This window comes from Carassius carassius, chromosome 41 (genome assembly GCF_963082965.1).
Source record: "Carassius carassius chromosome 41, fCarCar2.1, whole genome shotgun sequence".
Classification (NCBI taxonomy): domain Eukaryota; kingdom Metazoa; phylum Chordata; class Actinopteri; order Cypriniformes; family Cyprinidae; genus Carassius; species Carassius carassius.
In genome coordinates, this window is record NC_081795.1 from 19,799,789 (window position 1) to 19,822,098 (window position 22,310).

At 36.4% G+C, this 22,310-nt stretch overlaps 1 protein-coding gene across 1 annotated transcript in view; it reads right to left on the reverse strand.

Moving 5' to 3' along the window:
- Positions 1 to 22,310, reverse strand: part of LOC132122942 (GRB2-associated-binding protein 2-like) — an 89,395-nt gene that overhangs the window by 26,349 nt on the left and 40,736 nt on the right. Inside the window, exon 3 of the mRNA XM_059533457.1 lies at positions 668 to 899. Coding sequence (XP_059389440.1) covers positions 668 to 899 — 232 coding nt within the window. The remainder of the gene's footprint in view (positions 1 to 667; positions 900 to 22,310) is intronic.

A 22,310-nucleotide genomic window follows, 5' to 3' on the forward strand; every position in this document is an offset into this window, starting at 1 on the left:
GAATACAGAGGGGTGTTTAATTGTCATAAAAAATATTTAGGATCAGTCATTTACTGTTTTTCAGATTTTTGTGCATTTAATACACACTGTTTTCTGTTTTTTATATGAACAACACCAAAGCATTAGCTTCCGTCAGCAACTATTTTCTGTCATAATGGTTTATCAATATCCAGCATAATTTTCATTGCATGATTTTGATCTATGCGCAGTTCTCTACAGATCATACATCAGTACATGACAGAGGTTTCATCTCTGGATGCTGGTATCTTGAATAAAGAAGGCACTCTGTATGGATCCCTCGCACAAGTTATATATATATATATATATATATATATAATTTTTTTTTTTTTTTTACAAATATCATTATATATTAACACATATGTAAATGTGTGATTGTGTAAAAATGTATATTCAGTTGTTTTGGGGGAATCAATCACAAGACATTTTACAACCTGAACTACCCTTGCCTGCCCTAAAAAGGTCAAATTATCTGATATTTTAAGAGACTTATTGACTTTGATATGAATTCAGCTTTTTGTCTATATATTGTACCACCTGAAATAAAGTACTGAAGCTTCCAGTACTGAAGACAATACATTGTTAGTTTTCTCAGTCTAAGCTATAAAGGGTGTAATATGAGCACATCCCCAGAGATCATGGCTCTTACCGTGCACTCTCACTCTTGCGGCTCATGCACTGATGGAGGAAGAGGTAGTCTTGAGGAGCACTATTAGACAGAGAACTATGGGAGTGACGTACAGGTATGTCGAATGTGAACAGCATTGGCTGGCTGGAGTGGGCAGGAACAGACATTTTACGTTCACCAATCAGCGGGGCCAGAGAGCCACCCAGATCATTAGCCAAGGATCGGGAAATGTGGGTGGTTGACAATCTGTCATCTATGAGAAGAAACAAGAAAAAATAAACCTTTAGGAATTTGAGATAAACAACCAGTTTTGCTTTCATTTTAGTACCTTGGGAGGTTCCTTATAACTCTTGGGCAAACACTCAACATAAGCAGCAGGACACTGATCATCTGAACGTGAGAAGTTCAGCATATTTGATTTACTGACCCTGAGCAACATGCTGCTTTTTCAGATCAATAAAGTTCAATTACATAAGCCACGTTTTGACCATTATCCCGCAGTGATCAATGACGTCAAGAAAAAAATCCAATTGAGGGTTTTTGGCAGTAATATCCATGTATGCATTCCTAAATTCAGCAAATATAGATGCCACATGTATTCTTGGGAAACATGGTATTTTCAGTCACAGAAAACTGCAAGAATTCAAGTCAAGTCACTTGATTGGTATCTGTTTTTCTATGTCATCACAGCACTATGTGAATATCATGGCCTTTGCTTTAGGCTTTTTCTCTGTGACATCCTTGATTTGTACTGTATGGGTTCGCCAAAGAAAAATCTCAGGCCTATGAACTTAAAATAGACCAGGCGGTGTTCCAAAACCAGGAAGTGCATATGACCCTCCTCCTACAACCACTCTAATCTGCCCCTGAGAAGGGCAGAGAGTAAGAGGGGAAAGAGAAAGACGCACAGACAAAGAAAGAAAGACAGAATGACGAGGTAGAGTGGGCGGGAACAGGTCTACTGCACTTGCACTGTAGTACAGCATACTTGCAGCAATGAGAAGCAAAGCTTCTATCCACACATTCTGGGAATTGTTAGGCACATTACACACTGAACTTTAACTATTATGCTCTGTTCCAAACTAGGCTTGTTGCTTACTGCTCACAAAGACAGCATTCTAACCATTTAGGCAGCAACTCGGCTAGCATGCATCATACAAATCTCACTCGTTGAAGTTAACACATTCAACTAACACATGGTTAATTTTTAATATACACTGAAATTATCATGCCACTAAGCTAATTATTAAGCCCAACAATAAAAAGCACACATACCACAGTCAAGTCACCATTCATAATTCATAATTCTATAGAGCTTTATACATACAGATTGAGTTTACAGTGATAAACATGAACATAACAGAATCAAATTTGGAAACTCCACTATGAAGACAGATTCAGATTATGAATGCAATAATCTGAGTTATTATTTAGCTCAAATTGGTTCAAATCAGATCTATACCAAGGTGAAGTTCATCAATTTTGAAACAGGTTCAATTCAACTACTGTATTAACATTAACATATCAATTCATTACCGTTTTATAATGCATAGCACCTATAGTTGACCTAGCGTGCTGCTAGGTAAACGTGATATTCTAAAAGTCCAAAATACATAGCACAGACAATATTGAGTTGCAAGACTTTGATGTTAGCATGTTGCTAAGTTAACAACATACTCTTAAGCACAAAAATAAACAGCACATGCAAATACTGAAATCCAACTGTTTGCCATTAGCATGTTGGTAAGCTAACATGATACTAATCTCAAATAATACATAGCACACACAAAACATGTTAACATTAAACTTTGGAACTCAATATTTGTGTATTCTATGTAGTTTTTGTGCTTAGATTATTTATAGTAAACGTGATTATCTAATAAGCAAAACACTTTTTTGTTCATGTTTCATATTTTCACTTCAGGTCTATCTAGTGATGTCTTTTATGTCATCACTGTTTCATATAAGACCTTCTGTTCCCGTTTGTTTCTCATGTCATGTTTTCACTGGTTCATTGTCTTATCTCTTTATTAATTATCTTCTCTCATTGGTTTATGTTCATTTGTCTTGTAATCTTGTTCAGCAGTTAGGTTTTTTCATTGGTTGTTTAATTCATGCGATTAACCCACAGTCTTGTACTTAAGCTCTTATTGTGGCTTTCAGCATGCATTCAGTTTGAGACTTAGACAATTGCCACTACTCTCAAGATCTTACGTCACACAACCATTTTCTTACGTGACAAAACACCCTCAAACAAAAGCAAGATCTAGAAGATTTTGGAAATGCTCCAGTATGTACTTGTGTTAGCGCTATGTGTTCATAGTCTTGGGCAAAATAGCCAATCACATATTTACCTGTTAATTTCTTGAACACATCTGTTTGGCCATTATGTTCAAGTTTACGTTTATGCATTTAGCAGACACTTTTATCCAAAGCAACTTAAAGTGCATGCAGGCTATAATTCTTTTTTTTTTTTTTACCAGTATGTGTGTTCTCTGGGAATTGAACCCACAACCTTTTGCACTGCTAACACAATGTTCTACCACTGAGCCACATATAAATGTTGACAATATGTTCATTGTGCAGTGTCTAGAGCTTAATTGAACTTTGTGAGCTTGAGACGTTTTTAGTGATTAGAAATGGAGCACTCTTTGCGTATTTTCTAGGCTATATAATCCATTAAGACTTTCTTTTGAGGTGCTAAGAGGATGAACGAATTATGCATTTTCCAATGTAAATGCAGAATAATAGATCAATAGAAAAATATTCATATTTTTTTGTATCAAAATATTGCGAAATGCAGTTAAAATTATTTGTAAAAGTAACGACTTGTAAAACTTAACATTTTTTGCTGTGGTGAAGTTATTTTTCAGCACTTCAATATTAATTTGACATAATCTTATGATACAAACACAGTACCAGCCATTGTGACACTGACTAACCAATACATAGCTAACAGTTTTTCTAACTAAAATCCCCACCCAACCCCCCATGGACTCTAACTTGAACTCAAAAGTTATTCTACTTCGTTGTGTATTGAAGTACGTTATACTTTTCTATGTTTTAGGTGCCAGGTCATTGCTTGATGTCTAATCAAGCTCATAGTTCATGTTGATCTTTTGTTTGACGTCTAGGATTAAGTTCATAGTTTGTTTAGGCTTTTGGGTCATTACCTTTGGAAATAAAACTGCACTCGGGTTCGCTACTTCATCGTCTATGTCTGCTTCATGCAAGCGACAGTACAGTTAATGTCTTTATATTAACCATTTTTTTGCATTGATATTTTGTGAGACTGAATAGAATATGAACGTTGTCCACTGCGCTTGTTGCAGTGCATTCTGGGATTATCTGTAAGGCTTTTAGTCTAGTCAGAATAAGGTCTTAGAAAACAGCATAGTTTGGCTACAGTTTGAGACAGATTTAGAGTCTGTGATGCCTTAAAAATAGTGTAGGTAGACTAAATTGAGTTTACTGGGTTTCAAAGTTAGGAAACAGGCTAAGTGGAGATACAAGTCTTCACAGTTCTGGAAGATAATTGGGATCTGATTGACAACTAGGCTTGTGCATGTATGTGATAACAGTTCAGTACAGAGGATGGGACCGATTTGTGTCATAAATAAGGCCACATTACTGCCTGGGGCACAGGGAGCGATGTACAGAGAGAAGATAGAAGATAGCCCTTCTTTATTTCCTGTCTTCTGAGCAACAGAACACAACCAGGCCAGGCCACAGTGTCAGGGGTCTGCTGTAGGTCTTCAATTAGTCCATTGTATCTCAGGAGCCCAAAGTTCCCAAGGCTAAATGGAGCAACAGAGCTCAGTATATGCGCTCAACCATGACAGAGAGCTCAGAGTCCACTAACCACCATTTCTGTATTGATTTGGTAAAGGAGAGCACTCGGTGACGCTTCTCTAAGATAGGGAACAAGGTGCTCAGATCGAGATCATTTGCATCTGTCATGTAATATGGACAAATGCAATGAGGTAAAGGCATTTTAGTGCAGGGAACACCACATGGTTGTGTTCCGAACTGCGACTAAGACGGAAGCAACTTGTATTTGAATGTAAGAAAATGATTTAATCAGACTAAATGATTGGAGAAGTTTGTAATTTCGGCCTGGTCTCATTGTTTATAAGTAGGTATTAGTACGTAATGTTTACTAGCACAATACATACTTGTAAGTTTGGTTGTTTCTTTTTGAAATTATGTTGCGTTTTTTGCTGTATTTTGTGGTCCTGTTGTCAGTAAAAGCATGTCGGAGAAAATGCCTTTTGTGTCCCACTGCAAAGTAAATATTACGAAATAAGTAATGGTTAAACGATTGCAGAAATGTTATTCATTTTAAGGTTTATAAACTGTAGTTTTGTTTAACATTAAGTATTCTTCAAAATGTTTGGCAGCAGAAATCACAGAATAGAACAAAACATTATTTCATAATAAGTAAATACAATTGAAAACATAATGCCATCGATATGATAACTGAATACAATATAATACAATTGTTGTTGCCGCAATTTCAATATTCATAAGGATTAAATTTTAAATCTGTTAAGTTATTCATATGTAAACGATTTACATTTTAGGTGTCGTCAATACGTCAGTAGGCCCATTGCTGTAAATATGTCAGTATTTTACATTTTAATGTCTGTGTAAACATAAGTAAATGTACATTTTGTAGAACCATATTTTACATAAAATACATACAAATTCTCATGAGATCACGTTGGTCATTTCATTGGAAAATGAAGTGAACTATGGATTAATTGAAAATGGCAATGTAAAAAAACAAAACAAAAAAAACCCAACAACATTTAAATACATTATATAGTATGTACCACATAAATACTAATATGCAGACAAGAAGCAAAAACATCCTGTTGTATAATATGAACTAGTGTTGTCACGATACCAAAATTATTGTTTCGATACCGATACCTAGTCAAGAATTGCGAATTACTTTTTCGATACTTTTCCTGAAAAGGGAATATACACTCTCAAATATCATTGCTGTGTTTTATTTTAAAACCGGGACAACATTCTAATCATATAACACACTAATAAATGAACATATGAACAGCAGATATATTAAACATTTGAACAAAATATGAAATATCAAAATATTAAAAATAAATTAGAGCAATGAGATTCAAGGTAAAGAAAGAATAAATTTAGCAGCATTATCTCAGTTATCATAAGAAACAAAAGAGTAATAATTTGATCTTGATTCTGAACTTTGAATAAAAATATTAACAGTGATTATATTAAACAATATTTCTGAACTCAAAAGATTAAATGTCAAAAGATAAATATCAATTTAAGCAATGGCATTCAAGTAAAAAAAAAAGAAAGGCAAATAAAATTTAGCAGCAATAGCTCAGATATTGTAACTTATTCTGTCAGTTGTGCAACCTTTCTTCTTTCAGAGGAGAAAACTTTTTCTGCCAGTCGTGGACCGGCGGTCACTTTTTCCAACCCGCGGGTCCCGCATTTATGAAATTATTTGGCCCGCCCCAGCCCGCAAAAAAAGTAACATTTCTTTACCCACCGCGACCCGCGCATCGGGGACATCACGGAAGATACGTTGCTACTTAGACCTTCGTATTAACCTTATCAAAGACCCTAATAAAATATGAAAATATATATTCCAAATATTTAATATAAGCTATATGAAATTGCACTATATGGTTCGTCCGTGAACAAATCTTTTAGGTGAACGAATTGTTCTCGTTCAGGTAATCCACTGACTCATATTTCTCGTTCACTGAAGTTCCTCCCTCAACAGCAGCGCGCGAGCACGGCGCTATTAGCAGTGCATGCGCAGCTCGTGAACAGCTCTGTGAACTGTTTCATCCTGTCAAAGAGTTACTCACGGAGTGATTTATTGAATGTAGTGAACCAATATGCCCTTCACTGAACGAGATTGAGAGAACTTCTCATTCGTGTACGAGTTGAATGAACTGATACATCTCGTTTTTGAACGAAATGAATGAGTATACAGGGTCAGTGAGCCAAACATGTAAATCTCGATCAGCAATCAGCAGACACAAAGCGCAGTTATAGGTGCTGTGCAGATATGCTCGTTTTCATATTCAGCATACAGAACATAACTCCACGTTTAATCCCCGATTAATTTGAATATTATATATGAACTGTCTGACCAAACAATTAAAATGTTAATTATGCAAGAAAACCTCGTGCTTTGTTCATCTGAACAACTTATTTAATGCGATTATGCACACATTTAAGTAAAGCCAAATCAGTTTAGTAAAGCCACTAATGTAGCCATCTCGCTGTGGTGCTTTTTTGCTGCTTGCGTGTGGAGAAAAAACACAGACGTCCATAGGGAGGCACTGGAAGCGTGCGTAAGCACACACCAACATGAAATACGTCTCTTACAAATCTGGAACGCAGTTATTCTTTGAAGTATCGATACTAATTAATTTAGGAATCGTGACGTTTTTAATTTCCGAGAGTCGCGATACTTTTGAAGTATCGGTGCACCGTGCAACACTAATATGAACAGAAATGTCAATATTAGATAACATATTTAGATGTTTCTTAAAAAAATACATAAAATAAAAACCTTAACATAAGACTAAAAGTCCACAAAATACAACTTAAAAAATCTTAATTTGTAAACAAAAATTTAACCTTTATCAATGTATCAAAATATTATATTTTTTAATATTAATTAAAAAATATTTAATAAGTTTTTATTAATATGTTTATTTTAATTTATACTTTAATTTAAGATTTGTTTAAAAAAATGCACGAGCACTTTCATTAGTGATCTCCCCATCTGAACCCCTCTGTAGCCTAAACATCACATTTTGTCTCATTGGGCAATCACAATCTAATTCAGTTAGTTTGCTGGCTCTCAGGAGTCCAAAATTAGCAGCCTTTATCTTGATCTTATTTCCTGTCCATATTGCCTCACTACAAAAGTCATCCAAGGACAAAGGATAATGTGATATACATTGAATACAAAATTAGGTATGACCCAGTGATAACATTTTATCTGTTAGGGAGATCAGGAAAACACACTCAGCACAGAGAGAAACGTTTAGGTAAAAAATTGAATATTTTTGTATATCGGAATGATTTCTGTGCTCCTTTAACCACTGACATTAGTACTATAAAAAAAAAATTAGCTTATCTCCCCAGGAGTGATATTAATAAAAAGGCCTTTTGGAAGGAGTGACTGGGCTCACTTTCCTTCCAGAGTGGGTTTTTATGCCTAGCTGGTTAAAAGTGAAAAGCAATTTCAGTGAGAGACAGTACTTAAGTAAAAGTGCCTTCAGGGGTCGAGGGCAGAGTCCAGAAAATTTACTTCAGTTATGCCTTCTCCACCACGACCTACGACCAGACAAGACAGGCTACTATTGTCTCCCGGGTCCCATGAACACTCAGACAACAATAAGTCAAATCCCAATTGGCATGCCAGGAACCATTTGCATTCCTTAAACTGGGAGAATCCATTTTCCTTAATGAGATTGACGTCAGCCCTTAATAGCATCTCTGGTCATTTTGGGGTTACTCTTCAGCATAATGGAATGGCTTATCAGGGAACAACAATACTGGTGGTGTTACGGCCCATATGTGCTAATCTATTCTGTTGGTGCCCATCATAGTAATCTCACTTAGTTTATGAAGCTGCCTTCATGCCCTGTCGAAACTACAGTAGGCTCAAGATGACAACACGTGACTTTCTACTTGAAGATGCTCACGTCCTCGGACTCGGAATTATGCATTTCTATGACAACACTATCAACTCCTAAACATAGCGCTTAAATGAATCTGCTGTGGTCAGGTGGTAAAAGCCGTAGCTCTCAGAAAACTCCCAGCCTACAAGCTGTAATTATGAGGTATACGGGAACGTGAATGCTTTTTGCAAGTTGAAATATTTTACTTGTAGTAATTCCAAGATGGCATGAATTCAGCATAAATCAATCCATTTAATGAGGAACAGGAAAATCTATACTGCACCATTTTCTTTTTTATGCATTGCATCGGCATTGCTGTTGTTATTATTTTTTTTTTTTCTAACTCAAAAGCTTTGGCGCAATGTTTATGGTATGGACATTTAGAAAAGGTGCACTATTGTTTTAGCTGATTTATAATTTTTGCCTGGTTGACAATAAAACAAGCAAAACAAATAAAAAAAAATACAAAGAAATATTAAGTACAAGTCAAACACCAACTGACAGTATTTTTGTTGATTAATACAAAACGTTCTCCTCTTGTTCCTTATTTTATTTTATTTTATTTAGTTTTGTTCAACACTCAATATTCAAAAGTATAGCCACAAGCAGTTGCTATTGTACGTAAAAATATAAAAATTATTTTCTGTAATTTAAATAAAAACTTAAAATAAAATAAAATATAAATATTGGACTAGAAATATTAAACACACCTGCCAAGTCAAAACGTAAAAACAAAAAAAGAATAATAAAAATAAATAAAATCTATATAGAAACATAAAACGAATAGAAAATATAAAAATGAAGTTAAACTGAAAATATAAAAATATTTATTAACTACCATATTTTTCGGACTATAAGTCGCACCTGAGTATAAGCCGCACCAGTCCAAAAATATGTCATGACGAGGGAAAAAACATATATAAGTCGCACTGGACTATAAGTCGCATTTATTTGGATCCAAGAACCAAGAGAAAACATTACCGTCTACAGCCACGAGAGGGCGCTCTATGCTGCTCAGTGCTCCTGTAGCCTACACTGAAAACATAGAGCGCCCTCCCGCGGCTGTAGACGGTAATGTTTTCTCTTGGTTCATTTCTCTTAGTTCATTTCTCTTGGTTCATGTCAAATTAATTTTGATAAATAAGAATCAGAATCAGAATCAGAATCAGAAAGAGCTTTATTGCCAAGTATGCTTGTGCATACAAGGAATTTGTTTTAGTGACATAAGCTTCCAGTAAACAGAGACAACAACACACAGACAAAAAAAAAAAAAAAAATTACAGGAGAATTACAAATTGGCAAATAAATAAGTGTATAAACAATTGTGCTATAAATGATAATGGAATAGGATTGAGTGAGATGCAGGAATGTTCTAGGATGGAGGGGTAACAAATAAATATAAGGATATTGCACATTTTTGCATAAGTTTAAGTGGGAAACATTTAACTGTTCATGAGGTAGATTGCCTGGGGGAAGAAACTATTCTTGTGCCTTGCTGTTCTTGTATTTGCGGCTCTGAGGCGCCGGCCAGATGGCAAAAGTTCAAAGATGGGGTGACTTGGATGTGAGGGATCCAGAGTGATTTTCTGAGTCCTTTTCCTCACTCTGGATGTGTACAGTTCTTGGAGGGTGGGCAGGGGAGCACCAATAATCCTTTCAGCAGTCCGAACAGTTCTCTGTAGTCTTCTGATATCTGATTTTGTAGCTGAACCAAACCAGACAGTAATTGAAGTACACAGGACTGACTCAATGACGGCTGAGTAGAACTGTTTCAGCAGCTCCTGTGGCAGGTTAAACTTCCTCAGCTGGCGAAGGAAGTACAACCTTTGTTGGGCTTTTTTCACAATGGAGCCAATGTGATTGTCCCACTTCAGGTCCTGAGAGATGGTGGTTCCCAGGAATCTGAATGACTCCACTGCAGCCACAGTGCTGTTCATGATGGTGAGTGGGGAAAGTGCTGGGGGGTTTCTCCTAAAGTCCACAGTCATCTCCACTGTTTTGAGCGTGTTCAGCTCCAGGTTGTTAAGACTGCACCAGACAGCCAGCTGCTCAACCTCCTGTCTGTAAGCAGACTCGTCACCGTCCTGGATGAGGCCGATGACTGTAGTGTCGTCTGCAAACTTCAGGAGCTTGACAGAGGGGTCTTTAGAGGTGCAGTCGTTGGTGTACAGGGAGAAGAGCAGAGGGGAGAGAACACATCCCTGAGGGGCACCAGTGTTGGTGGAGCAGCTGTTTTGACATGAATTTCCCCAGTCTCACTAACTGTTGCCTATCTGTCAGAAAGCTGGTGATCCACTGACAGATAGAGCTAGGAACAGAGAGCTGGGTCGGTTTGGTCTGGAGGGTTGTTGGGATGATGGTGTTGAAAGCCGAACTAAAGTCCACAAACAGGATCCTCACATAAGTCCCTGTTTTGTCCAGATGTTGCAGGGTGAAGTGCAATGCCATGTTGATTGCATCATCCACGGACCTGTTTGCTCGGTACGCAAACTGCAGGGGGCCAAGTAAGGGTCCAGTGATGTCCTTCAGATAAGCCAGAACCAGTTTTTCAAACGACTTCATGACGACAGACGTTAGAGCCACAGGTCTGTAGTCATTAAGTCCTGTTATCTTGGGTTTCTTTGGAATGGGGATTATGGTGGAGCGTTTGAAGCAGGAAGGCACTTCACACAACTCCAGAGATCTGTTGAAGATCTGTGAAAAGATGGGGGCCAGCTGGTCAGCACAGATTTTCAGACAGGCTGGTGTAACGCCATCTGGGCCTGGTGCTTTTCTTCTTTTGTTTTTCTTGAAGACCTGGCGCACATCATCTTCACAGATTTGAAGAGCAGGAGGTATGGAGAAGGGGATTGCAGGAGGTGTTAATGGTTGTGTAGGGAGATGGTCAGAGTGGGTGTTGGGGGTTTCAAATCTACAATAAAACTCATTCAGGTCATTAGCAAGTCGTTGATTAGCCTCAGTGCAAGGGGATGGTGTCTTGTAGTTTGTGATGGCTCTCAGTCCTCTCCAGGGTATTTTCCCGCCAGCATTTTTGCAGAAAGTTTCTAGCCACCACCAGTGATTTTGATGATTTTCACTAAAATTTGATGACCTACAGAATATTTTGCTTTATGAATATCTGAATATGTAATATACATATAAAAAAACGATAGAAAGTAACCTATTACTTCTAAATTATGATGTATTTTGATGTAACAAATATTGATAACATTATAAGTGGACCTCAGTGAATTTAAAATACAGTAAATGAACTAATTACACATATGCCCTCATTCCAAATGAAAACCATCTTCTGCTAATTTAATTGGTAACATTTATGGTTATAAACTGGTCCAACTGGGTCCAGATGGTGGAACAGCAGGACTACCATATGATGAGGCTGGGGTCGAGCTGGTTGACCATCTTGGTCAAGCTGAGTAGGACTGGTAAACCACTATAGACGAAACATAGACAAACAACAATCAGCTATCGTTTATGAAAAATAAAAACACCTTTTGTTTTCCATCAGGATTTCGCTAATTTCTTCATGGGGTACATAGAGAAGCTATAACAAAAATATTCACAGTTTCAAACATATACTGCAACCGTAATCTACAGAAAGAGGAAAAACTAGGTACTAGACAAACTGAGAGAGATGTCGATATGAGCATCGTGTTCTAGTATTTGCCCCTTGATCACATTGCCCCCAACCCCCTCTCATGTAGTCCCTGCATCATGTGAGCGCAGTCTCTGACCACACAGCAACATCAATTAGACTCAGTAGCTTTGAGTGATCAATTTGCGGGACAGCCGTGCTTTGTCAGGCCCCATAAATCATCTGGTATGAGGTGATTTCATTCCTACACGAGCTGCATCCTCCAGTGTGTGTTGCATTTCCTGCAGATGTTTCTACAGCATATGCTAAAGCTAAGAGATAAACAGAGGTCAGGACAGAGGCAAAGTAAAGTTCACTGCAGACAGACGGTGTTTCATACAGTGCACAGTGTGCCGGTTTTACGTACAGAAGCTTGCCTTTTATTCACATAATGCTTGTATAGCAGTGTCCTATTTATAAATGAACACAATTCATAATCTATACTATATTTTTATATAATTTAATTCATAAATGTAATAATGCCCTCTACATGCAATACATATAATTTATCATATCATAATATAATAATACTAATACTAATAATAATTATTATTATTATTATTATTATTAACCCTCTGGAGTCGATTTACGCATATGCGCATTATGAGTCATTTTCTCCTGATTACCCCGAAAGAACTTAAATTACACTTTCAGTTTTAATCGTACAGATAAGAGCAATACATCAATCGAATCTGTAAAGGGTCTACTTTTTTTGTATACAGACATAATAACAACAGAACTTTGTGCACTTATAAAATAAAGATAACAAACAAGGTGTGCTGTCTGCAGCCTTTGTCTGCGCTGATCTTCATTTACAAACACAAACACGTCATTAAAATGAACTGTAACAGTGAATACTCAACGAAGAGACATGAGAGAGATATCTATAGAAAGCCTGACATGTCTACTAAACAAGTGCTGCCGAAAACAGATATTCTGTGATAAAGTAAGCCATATGAAAACAACGCAATGTCCGTTTTTCACGTCTCAGTTCATTATCTTCTAATGAGACCACGCCCCCGCGCTAAACGCTCTATTCAGATTCTAATGTTTCACTGAAGCGCGTGGCTTGAATACACCCACACAACAGAAGACAACACAGAGAGATTATTCTTCAAGTTCTTTTATTTTACTGTTTGCTTCGCGATGAGAGGAATAAAACATAATTCACCCCAAAAAGATGTGATGTGGTTGAGGATTTGAAATTTGGATTTCCTCAGAAAAAAGGATGAAGTGCTTTATTCAGCAGAGATTTTAACATGAGTAAGTCTCTTTTTATTTATTGATACACTTGTACTAGTTTTCACATAAAGTGGAAATATTTTACTAGTTAGACTTTTTCCTAACTATAATTCCTGACTAAATGTATAATCAAGTGAAATATTATGAAGTTTCAATAACAATATGCAATACTATACAATTCAAAAGCTTGATTTAAATAATATAAATGTAACAAATAAATGTAACTGTAACAAATGTAACAAACAATGCTGTTCTTTCAATTTATCCCTCCCCCCTAAAAAAAACTGGAAAAAATATTCTCAGCACTTTTCAACATTAATAATAAAAATAATAATGATAATAATAACAATAAATGTTTTTTTTGTAGAAAGGATTTCTGAAGGATTGTGTGACTGGAGTAATGATGCAAAAAAAATCAGTTTGAAAGTCAGCTTTGATTGTTCCTGATAAACTGTTTAACTTCACTCGCAAGTGGATATTAAATTATGTTGTGGGATAATTAAATATATTCTAAATAAACTACAAACATAAAATTATATACATTTATTTTTTCCTCACATTCTTTCTTGTAACTCCTTCCTCTCAGTGTCACAGATGACTGAATGGCTCATTATGCAGCTCATTATGCAGGCCTTTGTCTTCTCAGATGTAAATCACAATGATATTCATGATAGTTGACGCCTAATATGACTTTTACTAACAAAAAGTGTCTTAGAAAATTTTGACAGGAACTTCAGTCTACAATATACTCTGTCATCCCTAAAGTCCTTTGCCTATTTTGCCATCTTCAGACCTGGCACAGCATCTTCAAAAAATATTTTTATTTTTATTGTAATATGAGTTCTACAATAACAAGCCCACAATGTTTCCTGAATACTGAATATGATTACTGCAAGTAAGCTTTCGAGCAGATGTTACAGCCTTATGTCCCATAATAATGTCCCATAATGCCTTATGTCAGCATCATCAGAAGAGACGTATTTGTTTTCAGTTGTCATTGTGTGAACAAGTTCTCTTTCATTTAATTTTGTCTGGCCAGGAATCACAAAGGCTTTGTGCTGAGGTGGCAACCTTGGAAATATTTAATTTGAGTTCTCTTTGACGTTTTGGGTCACCTGCAATACGGCCGAGGGGTAATTAATCAACATGAACAAAATAAAGGAATTGAAAAAAAAAGTACCAAACATTAGGAAATGAATCCAATGCAAGGCAAGACACGACTACTGAGATACTTGGCAGCTAAAAAAGGCAACTGTTTATGCAAGATTATCAACACAGAGAGAATTCCTATGCCACACACAGTGTGTTTTGACTGAACATAAGCTCATGAATGAAAAGGTAAACTGTGTAAAACGTGAGAGCTGATTCTGAAATGAAGTGCCTTTAGAGGAAACAACATATAGTATCGAGAAAGAACTTTGTTAGTGCTTACATGATCACTGTGGGTTACATTACCCTCAGCTAGATAACTGTGAAGGTTGAGGTTTAGAAAATGGAAATTTCTATTTTCTTCTATCTGCAACTACTTTAAATTTGGTTTACAGTTTGAATAAAGAACTGAAAAAATACATTTACACATCTGGCAGATAATTTTATGTGAAGCCACTTACTATACATTGCTTTCAAGGTACACATTTACTTTTTATCATTTCTTATTTTCAGATAAATTACAGATATATTGTGTGCAGATTATAATATATGTATATTTATACAGATGTCACAGAACCGGCTTTACTAACGAGACACGCAAGACAATCACATGCGATTAATCGTGTATATATATATATATATATATATATATATATATATATATATATACACACATGCTGTATGCATATATTGTATAGATATTGAATGTATTTGTTTTCTCTATAAAATAGAAAATTATATAATTAACTATATAAAATTAAATAAATTAAATTAAACAGATTGGAATTAAACTTTTATTTAAAAATTTTCTTATATTTGATATTTAATGGACAACTTTTATAAGATAGAGAGAGTATAGCTGAGACTTGACATTATTGGGGAGAGAGTGGGGGAATGGGATCAGGACACAACACAGCTGGGATCAAACCTGAATCTCTCACATGAGCACCATAGCGCATGTGTCTGAATCATGTTCACTATACAGCTAGGCCACTACCCTTAACTTATATGCATTATATGCACTTTTCATCCACTACTGGTAGCCAAGACAGACTAACATAAAGATCTACGAGCACACCATGCACAGAGCAAAATTACATCCATCTTTTCATTCGTCAGTGAAATAAGCGCAATAACTGTGCTATTTCTGACTGGATGATCTCATCGGGCATTAATGGCCAAAGGTAAGAATGTGGACTTTACTCAAGTCTCTACAAAGACTCTATGACTTTACAAAGTTCAGTGAAGTAAACACATTCTAAAAATGTCATAATGGCTGCGTCTGAAATTGCATATCCTCAGAGTAGGTGTTTATTCTGAATAAGTAAATAATTGGTATCCGTTAACAAAATACATTTTATATCGTATGAATCTGGAAGTACTTCATTCGTCATTGTCATGTGACCTACTCTAATCAATTGTGCCACTTCACAACTCCTTTTCTGTGGCCTCATGGGATAATAAAGTGTATAATAAAGTGTTGTAGTAGGTCCAGGTACTTTTTACTTAATGTGGGTATACAGCTAATTTTAAATACTGTTTATCGTCTATACTATATGAGTGTAGGACGTGACATTTCAGACGCAAAATTTATGGAAGGAGAGTATAAAAATTAATTGCACAACACAGTTTACTAACGTTTATTGGTCCCATTATTTAACACTCCAAAAAACGTCTTAAAGCAGACACTACTTTGCGTTGCTCTTGGTAGATTGTGTTGGTCACTATGAAAATGATCTGGCTGCTTCTGTGTTCTTTTATTTGTGCATTGTCAGTAGATCACCTGAAGAATTTTCCACTCCCATTAGAACTTTTTTTTTTTTTTTTTTGGAATTGTGCTCTAATTTACCCTTGTTTAATAAATCTGGCCCATTATGTACAAACCCGATTCCAAAAAAGTTGGGACACTGTACAAATTGTGAATAAAAACAGAATGCAATGATGTGGAAGATTCAAATTTCAATATTTTATTCAGAATACAACATAGATGACATTTCTAATGTTTAAACTGAGAAAATTTATCATTTTAAGGGAGAAATAAGTTGACTTTTAAATTTCATGGAATTAACACATCTCAAAAAAGTTGGGACAAGGCCATGTTTACCACTGTGTGGCATCCCCTCTTCTTTGTATTGTATCCCTCTTCTGAAAACGTCTGGGTACTGAGGAGACAAGTTGCTCAAGTTTAGGAATAGGAATGTTGTCCCATTCTTTTCTAATACAGGCTTCTAGTTGCTCAACTGTCTTAGGTCTTCTTTGTCGCATCTTCCTCTTTATTATGCGCCAATTGTTTTCTATGGGAGAAAGATCTGGACTGCAGGCTGGCCATTTCAGTACCCAGATCCTTCTTCAACGCAGCCATGATGTTGTAATTGATGCAGTATGTGGTCTGCCATTGTCATGTTGGAAAATGCAAGATCTTTCCTGAAAGAGACGACGTCTGGATGGGAGCATATGTTGTTCTAGAACTTGGATATACCTTTCAGCATTAATGTTGCCTTTCCAGATGTGTAAGCTGCCCATGCAACACGCACTCATGCAACCCCATACCATCAGAGATGCAGGCTTCTGAACTGAGCGCTGATAACAACTTGGGTTGTCCTTGTCCTATTTAGTACGGATGACATGGCGTCCCAGTTTTCCAAAAAGAACTTCAAATTTTTATTCGTCTGACCACTTTTTCCACTTTGCCACAGTCCATTTTAAATGAGCCTTGGCTCAGAAAACGCCTGCGCTTCTGGATCATGTTTAGATATTGATTGTTTTTTGACCTATAGAGTTTTAGCCGGCAACGGCGAATGGCACAGTGTATTGTGTTCACCGACAATGTTTTCTGGAAGTATTCCTCAGCCAATTCCTGAGTCCATTACAGTAGCATTCCTGTATGTGATGCAGTGCCGTCTAAGGACCCGAAGATCACAGGCATCCAGTATGGTTTTCCGACCTTGACCCTTACACACAGAGATTGTTCCAGATTCTCTGAATCTTTGGATGATATTATGCACTGTAGATGATGATAACTTCAAACTCTTTGCATTTTTTCTCTGAGAAACTCCTTTCTGATATTGCTCCACTATTTTTCGCCGCAGCATTGGGGGAATTGGTGATCCTCTGGCCTTCTTGACTTCTGAGAAGCACTGCCACTCTGAGAGGCTCTTTTTATACCAATCATGTTGCCAGTTGACCTAATAACTTGGTCCTCCAGCTGTTCTTTATACTGAATTTCATACTATACTTTATACTAACTTTTCCTGCCTCTTATTGCTACCTGTCCCAACTTTTTTGGAATGTGTAACTCTCATGAAATCCAAAATAAGCCAATATTTGGCATGACATTTCAAAATGTCTCACTTTCAACATTTGATATGTTATCTATATTCTATTGTGAATAAAAAATAAAAAAAAATTGCGATTTGTAAATTTTTCCATTCCTTTTTTTACTCACAATTTGTACAGTGTCCGAACTGTTAAAAAGAAAGAAAAAAGCGTGATATTCCTTAAAATTATTATTATTATTGTTGTTGTTTTGAGGGGTACATTCTACTGTACAGCATTAGCATATTTCTGTCATGATTTCTTCAAGATAATTAAAACTTTTATTTTGATTGCTTGTCATGGAGACTTTTGAGTTTCTGTGTGTACATGATATGGGGGTAGTTTTATTAAATGAAATGGAGAAGTAGCTCTCAGAGCAGCTCTGGAGAAGAACTTCATGTGTTCTCTTCTAGACAGCAGTCTTCATTATTAAATAGTAATATTTTTCCACTTTCATATTCACAGGTACTAGTCCACATTGCAAATTATTTAACCCAACTTGTATTCATCCAAAATTTGCCAAATTCTTTGACATTCTTTGTTATACAGTAAATTCCACTTTTATGACTGGATTCTGAGATTCTGACATACTACCAAAGTGATTCCACTGGCTAAAGCAACATTTAAATGTTCTTTTGGTCAAATGAAAACACTTTGGGGTCATAGGCAGTTTTGATCTGAGAAGATTGAAGAAGACTTAATGCTATACTAAACTAAAAAAAAATATTAATTACAACCTGGGGCAAAATCACAATTAGGTATGCAAACCTGAACCAAACTTGAGCTGCGTTAACATAACATATGCTGGGCATCGAAAAACATAAGTAGATCATAGAACCATTGCCACCAATGGTCTCTTTTGAGAAACACAGCCCTGGCCCACAATCCAAGAGGTCCTTGTCCCATCGGGCTCATATCGAGTAACAGACAAGTATACTGCTATGGCGATAAGCATGGAGATTCTGGGATGCAGAGCACTAAGAGGAATCAGCAATCTGACCCCAAAGCAGCATGGCGTCTCATTATTTCAACAAAATCGATTAGATTGAAGGGCATTTTATGTGTATAATTGGGAGGGGCCATTCTCATGCTGCACTGGCCTGGTTTGCCCTTGTCTAACCTCGCTGTTTGTCCCAGGAGCAGCTTGCCATCCCATCCATCCCCATGCACCCCAGCCAAAACCTGACAGACAGATCAGAGCATCGATAACAGCCTGCTGCTGTCACACCATGCCCCACAGGAGCACACACACACACACACACACACACACACACACACACACACACACACACACACACACACACACACACACACACAAACACACACACACACACACACCCACACAATCAAAGTTTTGTTCTACTGAAAGGACCTGTAGTCTCCACCATGCATAGTCACAAACATAAAATACATTTCAACAAAACATGTCAACGAACATGCTAACAATCAGTATCTTATATCTGAAACCTTATATTGTGGTAGGAATAATTTTATGTTATCATGGTAACAGTATCTTTCTAGTTATTTATAGTTAATTATGAAATCAACTACACACACACACACACGCGCTCAAAGTTAGTAATAATCCAACTTGATATCTGTGGAGTAAAGTGTGATCTAAATATTTGTATATGGCAGAAAACTTTTATGATATTAGCATTTTTATACTATTAGTATTTTATACTATTATAATATTTATTAATAATTTAATTCAGCTTTTATTTTAAATGTTAAATTCATTTTAGTTTAAGTAATATTTTATATGCTTTACAATTTACAAAGTTTTAGTGATTTTAATAGTTTGACTTCATCTTATTCAATTCAATATTTTTTTGTTTAAGTTTCTTAGGTTTAAAGTTTTTTTCAGTTTCATTTCAATTAACATATTTATGTATTTATTTATTTAACAACACCCTTTAAAATGTCAAAACTGGAAAAAAAAAAAAAAACTGGAAAAAAAAAAAAACAATGGGGTACACTGTTTTTGCCCCACTGACTTTCATTATATAGACAAAAATCTTCAAAATGTTTTTGGGTAATAAATAAATAAATAAATAAATAAATTGATGCTGGTTTAGCATCATAAGGGTAAGTAAATGATGACAGAGGTTTAATTTTGATGTGAACTATTCTTTTTAAAAGTGGCACATCTTACCCCACTCTGCTCAACTGTCATACCTCCCAGCCCTATTAACAAGCCTGCTTGTTTGGTCACACATGAACAAAGACTCATACTATGCTTTGCGTCATGACTTATGCTACATTACTCAAACAAGCTCTTCAGCAAACACTGAGAAAATGAAACCTGGAGGCAGACACTTGGGTAGACAGATAAGAGTCAAGTCAGACTTGGGTGCTGAATCATTGTTTTGACTATGTGGAGTCATAGCAAGGCAGTCCTCAACTTCAACCAGCAATGTTTAAAATTGGCAGACAAAACAACTTACTAGCCTACTCATCACGGGAATCCCCAAAGCTTCCCAATGGACAGGGTTTGAAATGTTAATGCTTTTCTTTTTTTTTCTTTTTTATTTGATGCCAAATAAATATGAATAAAAGGGGGAAAAGGAATTTGGTGTGTTTATTCACCATGTTGGGCAGACATTTTTCGGCCAGACTATCAGATAGCTTTGTTTATGTTCAAGTTGTGAGTATATCCCGATAAAACAGACAGACATAGCACTTTAAGCCTACAAAAGACACATTTATGAAACAAAAAGTAAAAGAAAGTTGTACCTATCAGTATCAATAATCTGTAGACCTGTAACCATGTAGCATTAAAGTCAACAAGAAATGGCATTCACAACTCAGTGTACACTGTACAACTGCAATCTGATGCCTTTCTGAGTGAAACAGGATATTCAACGGAAAGAAATGTAGGAAGGGACTTAATTTTATACAGTTGATTAGATTGTGAAGTGCAAGTTGCATTCAGCACTTCATAAGACGCTGACTCGTGCATTGGTTTATGAATTATTGTCACAATCGCAAAATCAAAATTTGAACACTTGCATTATATGAACTCGCAGAAATGGATTATTTATATAAAAATCTTTATTTGAGTTCATCTGAACAAATGAAGTAATATTTATCTAGGACACTATGATGGAGAGTTGTTTAAAAAACACAATAAATATTTTGCCTTCACTGCCAGCTTTAAAAAGAGCTAAAAAATCCTTCAATGTCTGCTGCACCACCTACACCATTCATAGTTCAACAAACATTGCCGTATTCTCTAGTCGATGGAACTATTCAAAGATCTCCCACTGTTCAGCTATAACAGAGTCTACAACCTCAGAAATCAGCTGGGACACTTTTATCAAAGAGCACGCTGGACCCCTCTACTAACTTTTTCCCATGTAAATCTACAAAATGCCTTCAGAATGGAGAGTGACGCTAGATGGGAACACTTGTGGGAAGTCGTGGCCTAATGGTTCGAGAGTCGGACTCCCAATCGAAAGGTTGTGAGTTCGAGTCCCGGGCCGGCAGGAATTGTGGGTGGGGGGAGTGCATGTACAGTTCTCTCTCCACCTTCAATATCACGACTGAGGTTCCCTTGAGCAAGGCATCAAACCCCCAACTGCTCCCCGGGCGCCGCAGCATAAATGGCTGCCCACTGCTCCGGGTGTGTGCTCACAGTGTGTGTGTGTGTTCACTACTCTGTGTGTGTGCATTTCGGATGGGTTAAATGCAGAGCACAAATTCTGAGTATGGGTCACCATACTTGGCTGAATGTCACTTCACTTCACTCACACTCACTTTAGATAAAGGAGATAAAACGAGGAGCCCATTACCTGCTTATTAGCAAATGTTATTTATTTATGTCCTTGCGGCCTCCAATAGAGTGCTGCAGTGATGGCGTGCTTTTGTAAGCCAACTCAGAAGTTAGCATTCGTTCCCTCAACACAGAGCAAATAGAGGATTTTTCCATTGGCTTTTTGCAGAAAATAAGCTCTGTGACCAACAAAATATTGATTCTTACATGTTTGGTTCATCATGATAAACTTCACATATGAAAACAACTTTAAAGCCGAAATACAATCGTGAGAAGTAAAAAACCAAATACAGACTATAAACAAACTATACAATGGATTAATGACTTAACCGACACCATTAAGCTTCGCACAACTCTTTCGGTCTTTATTTTCCCAGAACGTTTGAAGTAGAATAGTTAGGAAAAACATGACATATAAACAAAACAAGGCTTTGAAAGCGTGAACATTTTTGGGTTTTGGCCTATTAAAATATGTAATTCCTGCAGCACTTTGTGTATGGAAGACCAACATACAGCTAAAAATCTGTATTAGAACATGAGGAGAGCAGACGTCTGTTCTCCAGTTGCCAGACACTTCACTGACACCAATCAATCTGCTGGACTTTATGTGGAAACTTCAAACTCACAGTGTGAATATGTACTGTAGATGAATTTATTATTTGAACCATGTACTACAGACAAAATGAGGACCCCATCTAAATAGTAAATCTATGAGCTTCTTGTGTACATTGTTTGCATGAACTGTATAATTCTTCTGTAAGGATGTCTAACAGCATGTTTCATACTCTATCCTAGGGATGTGCAAAACTTTATATTTTTAAAAACTGAATAATCAGTGGATAGTTT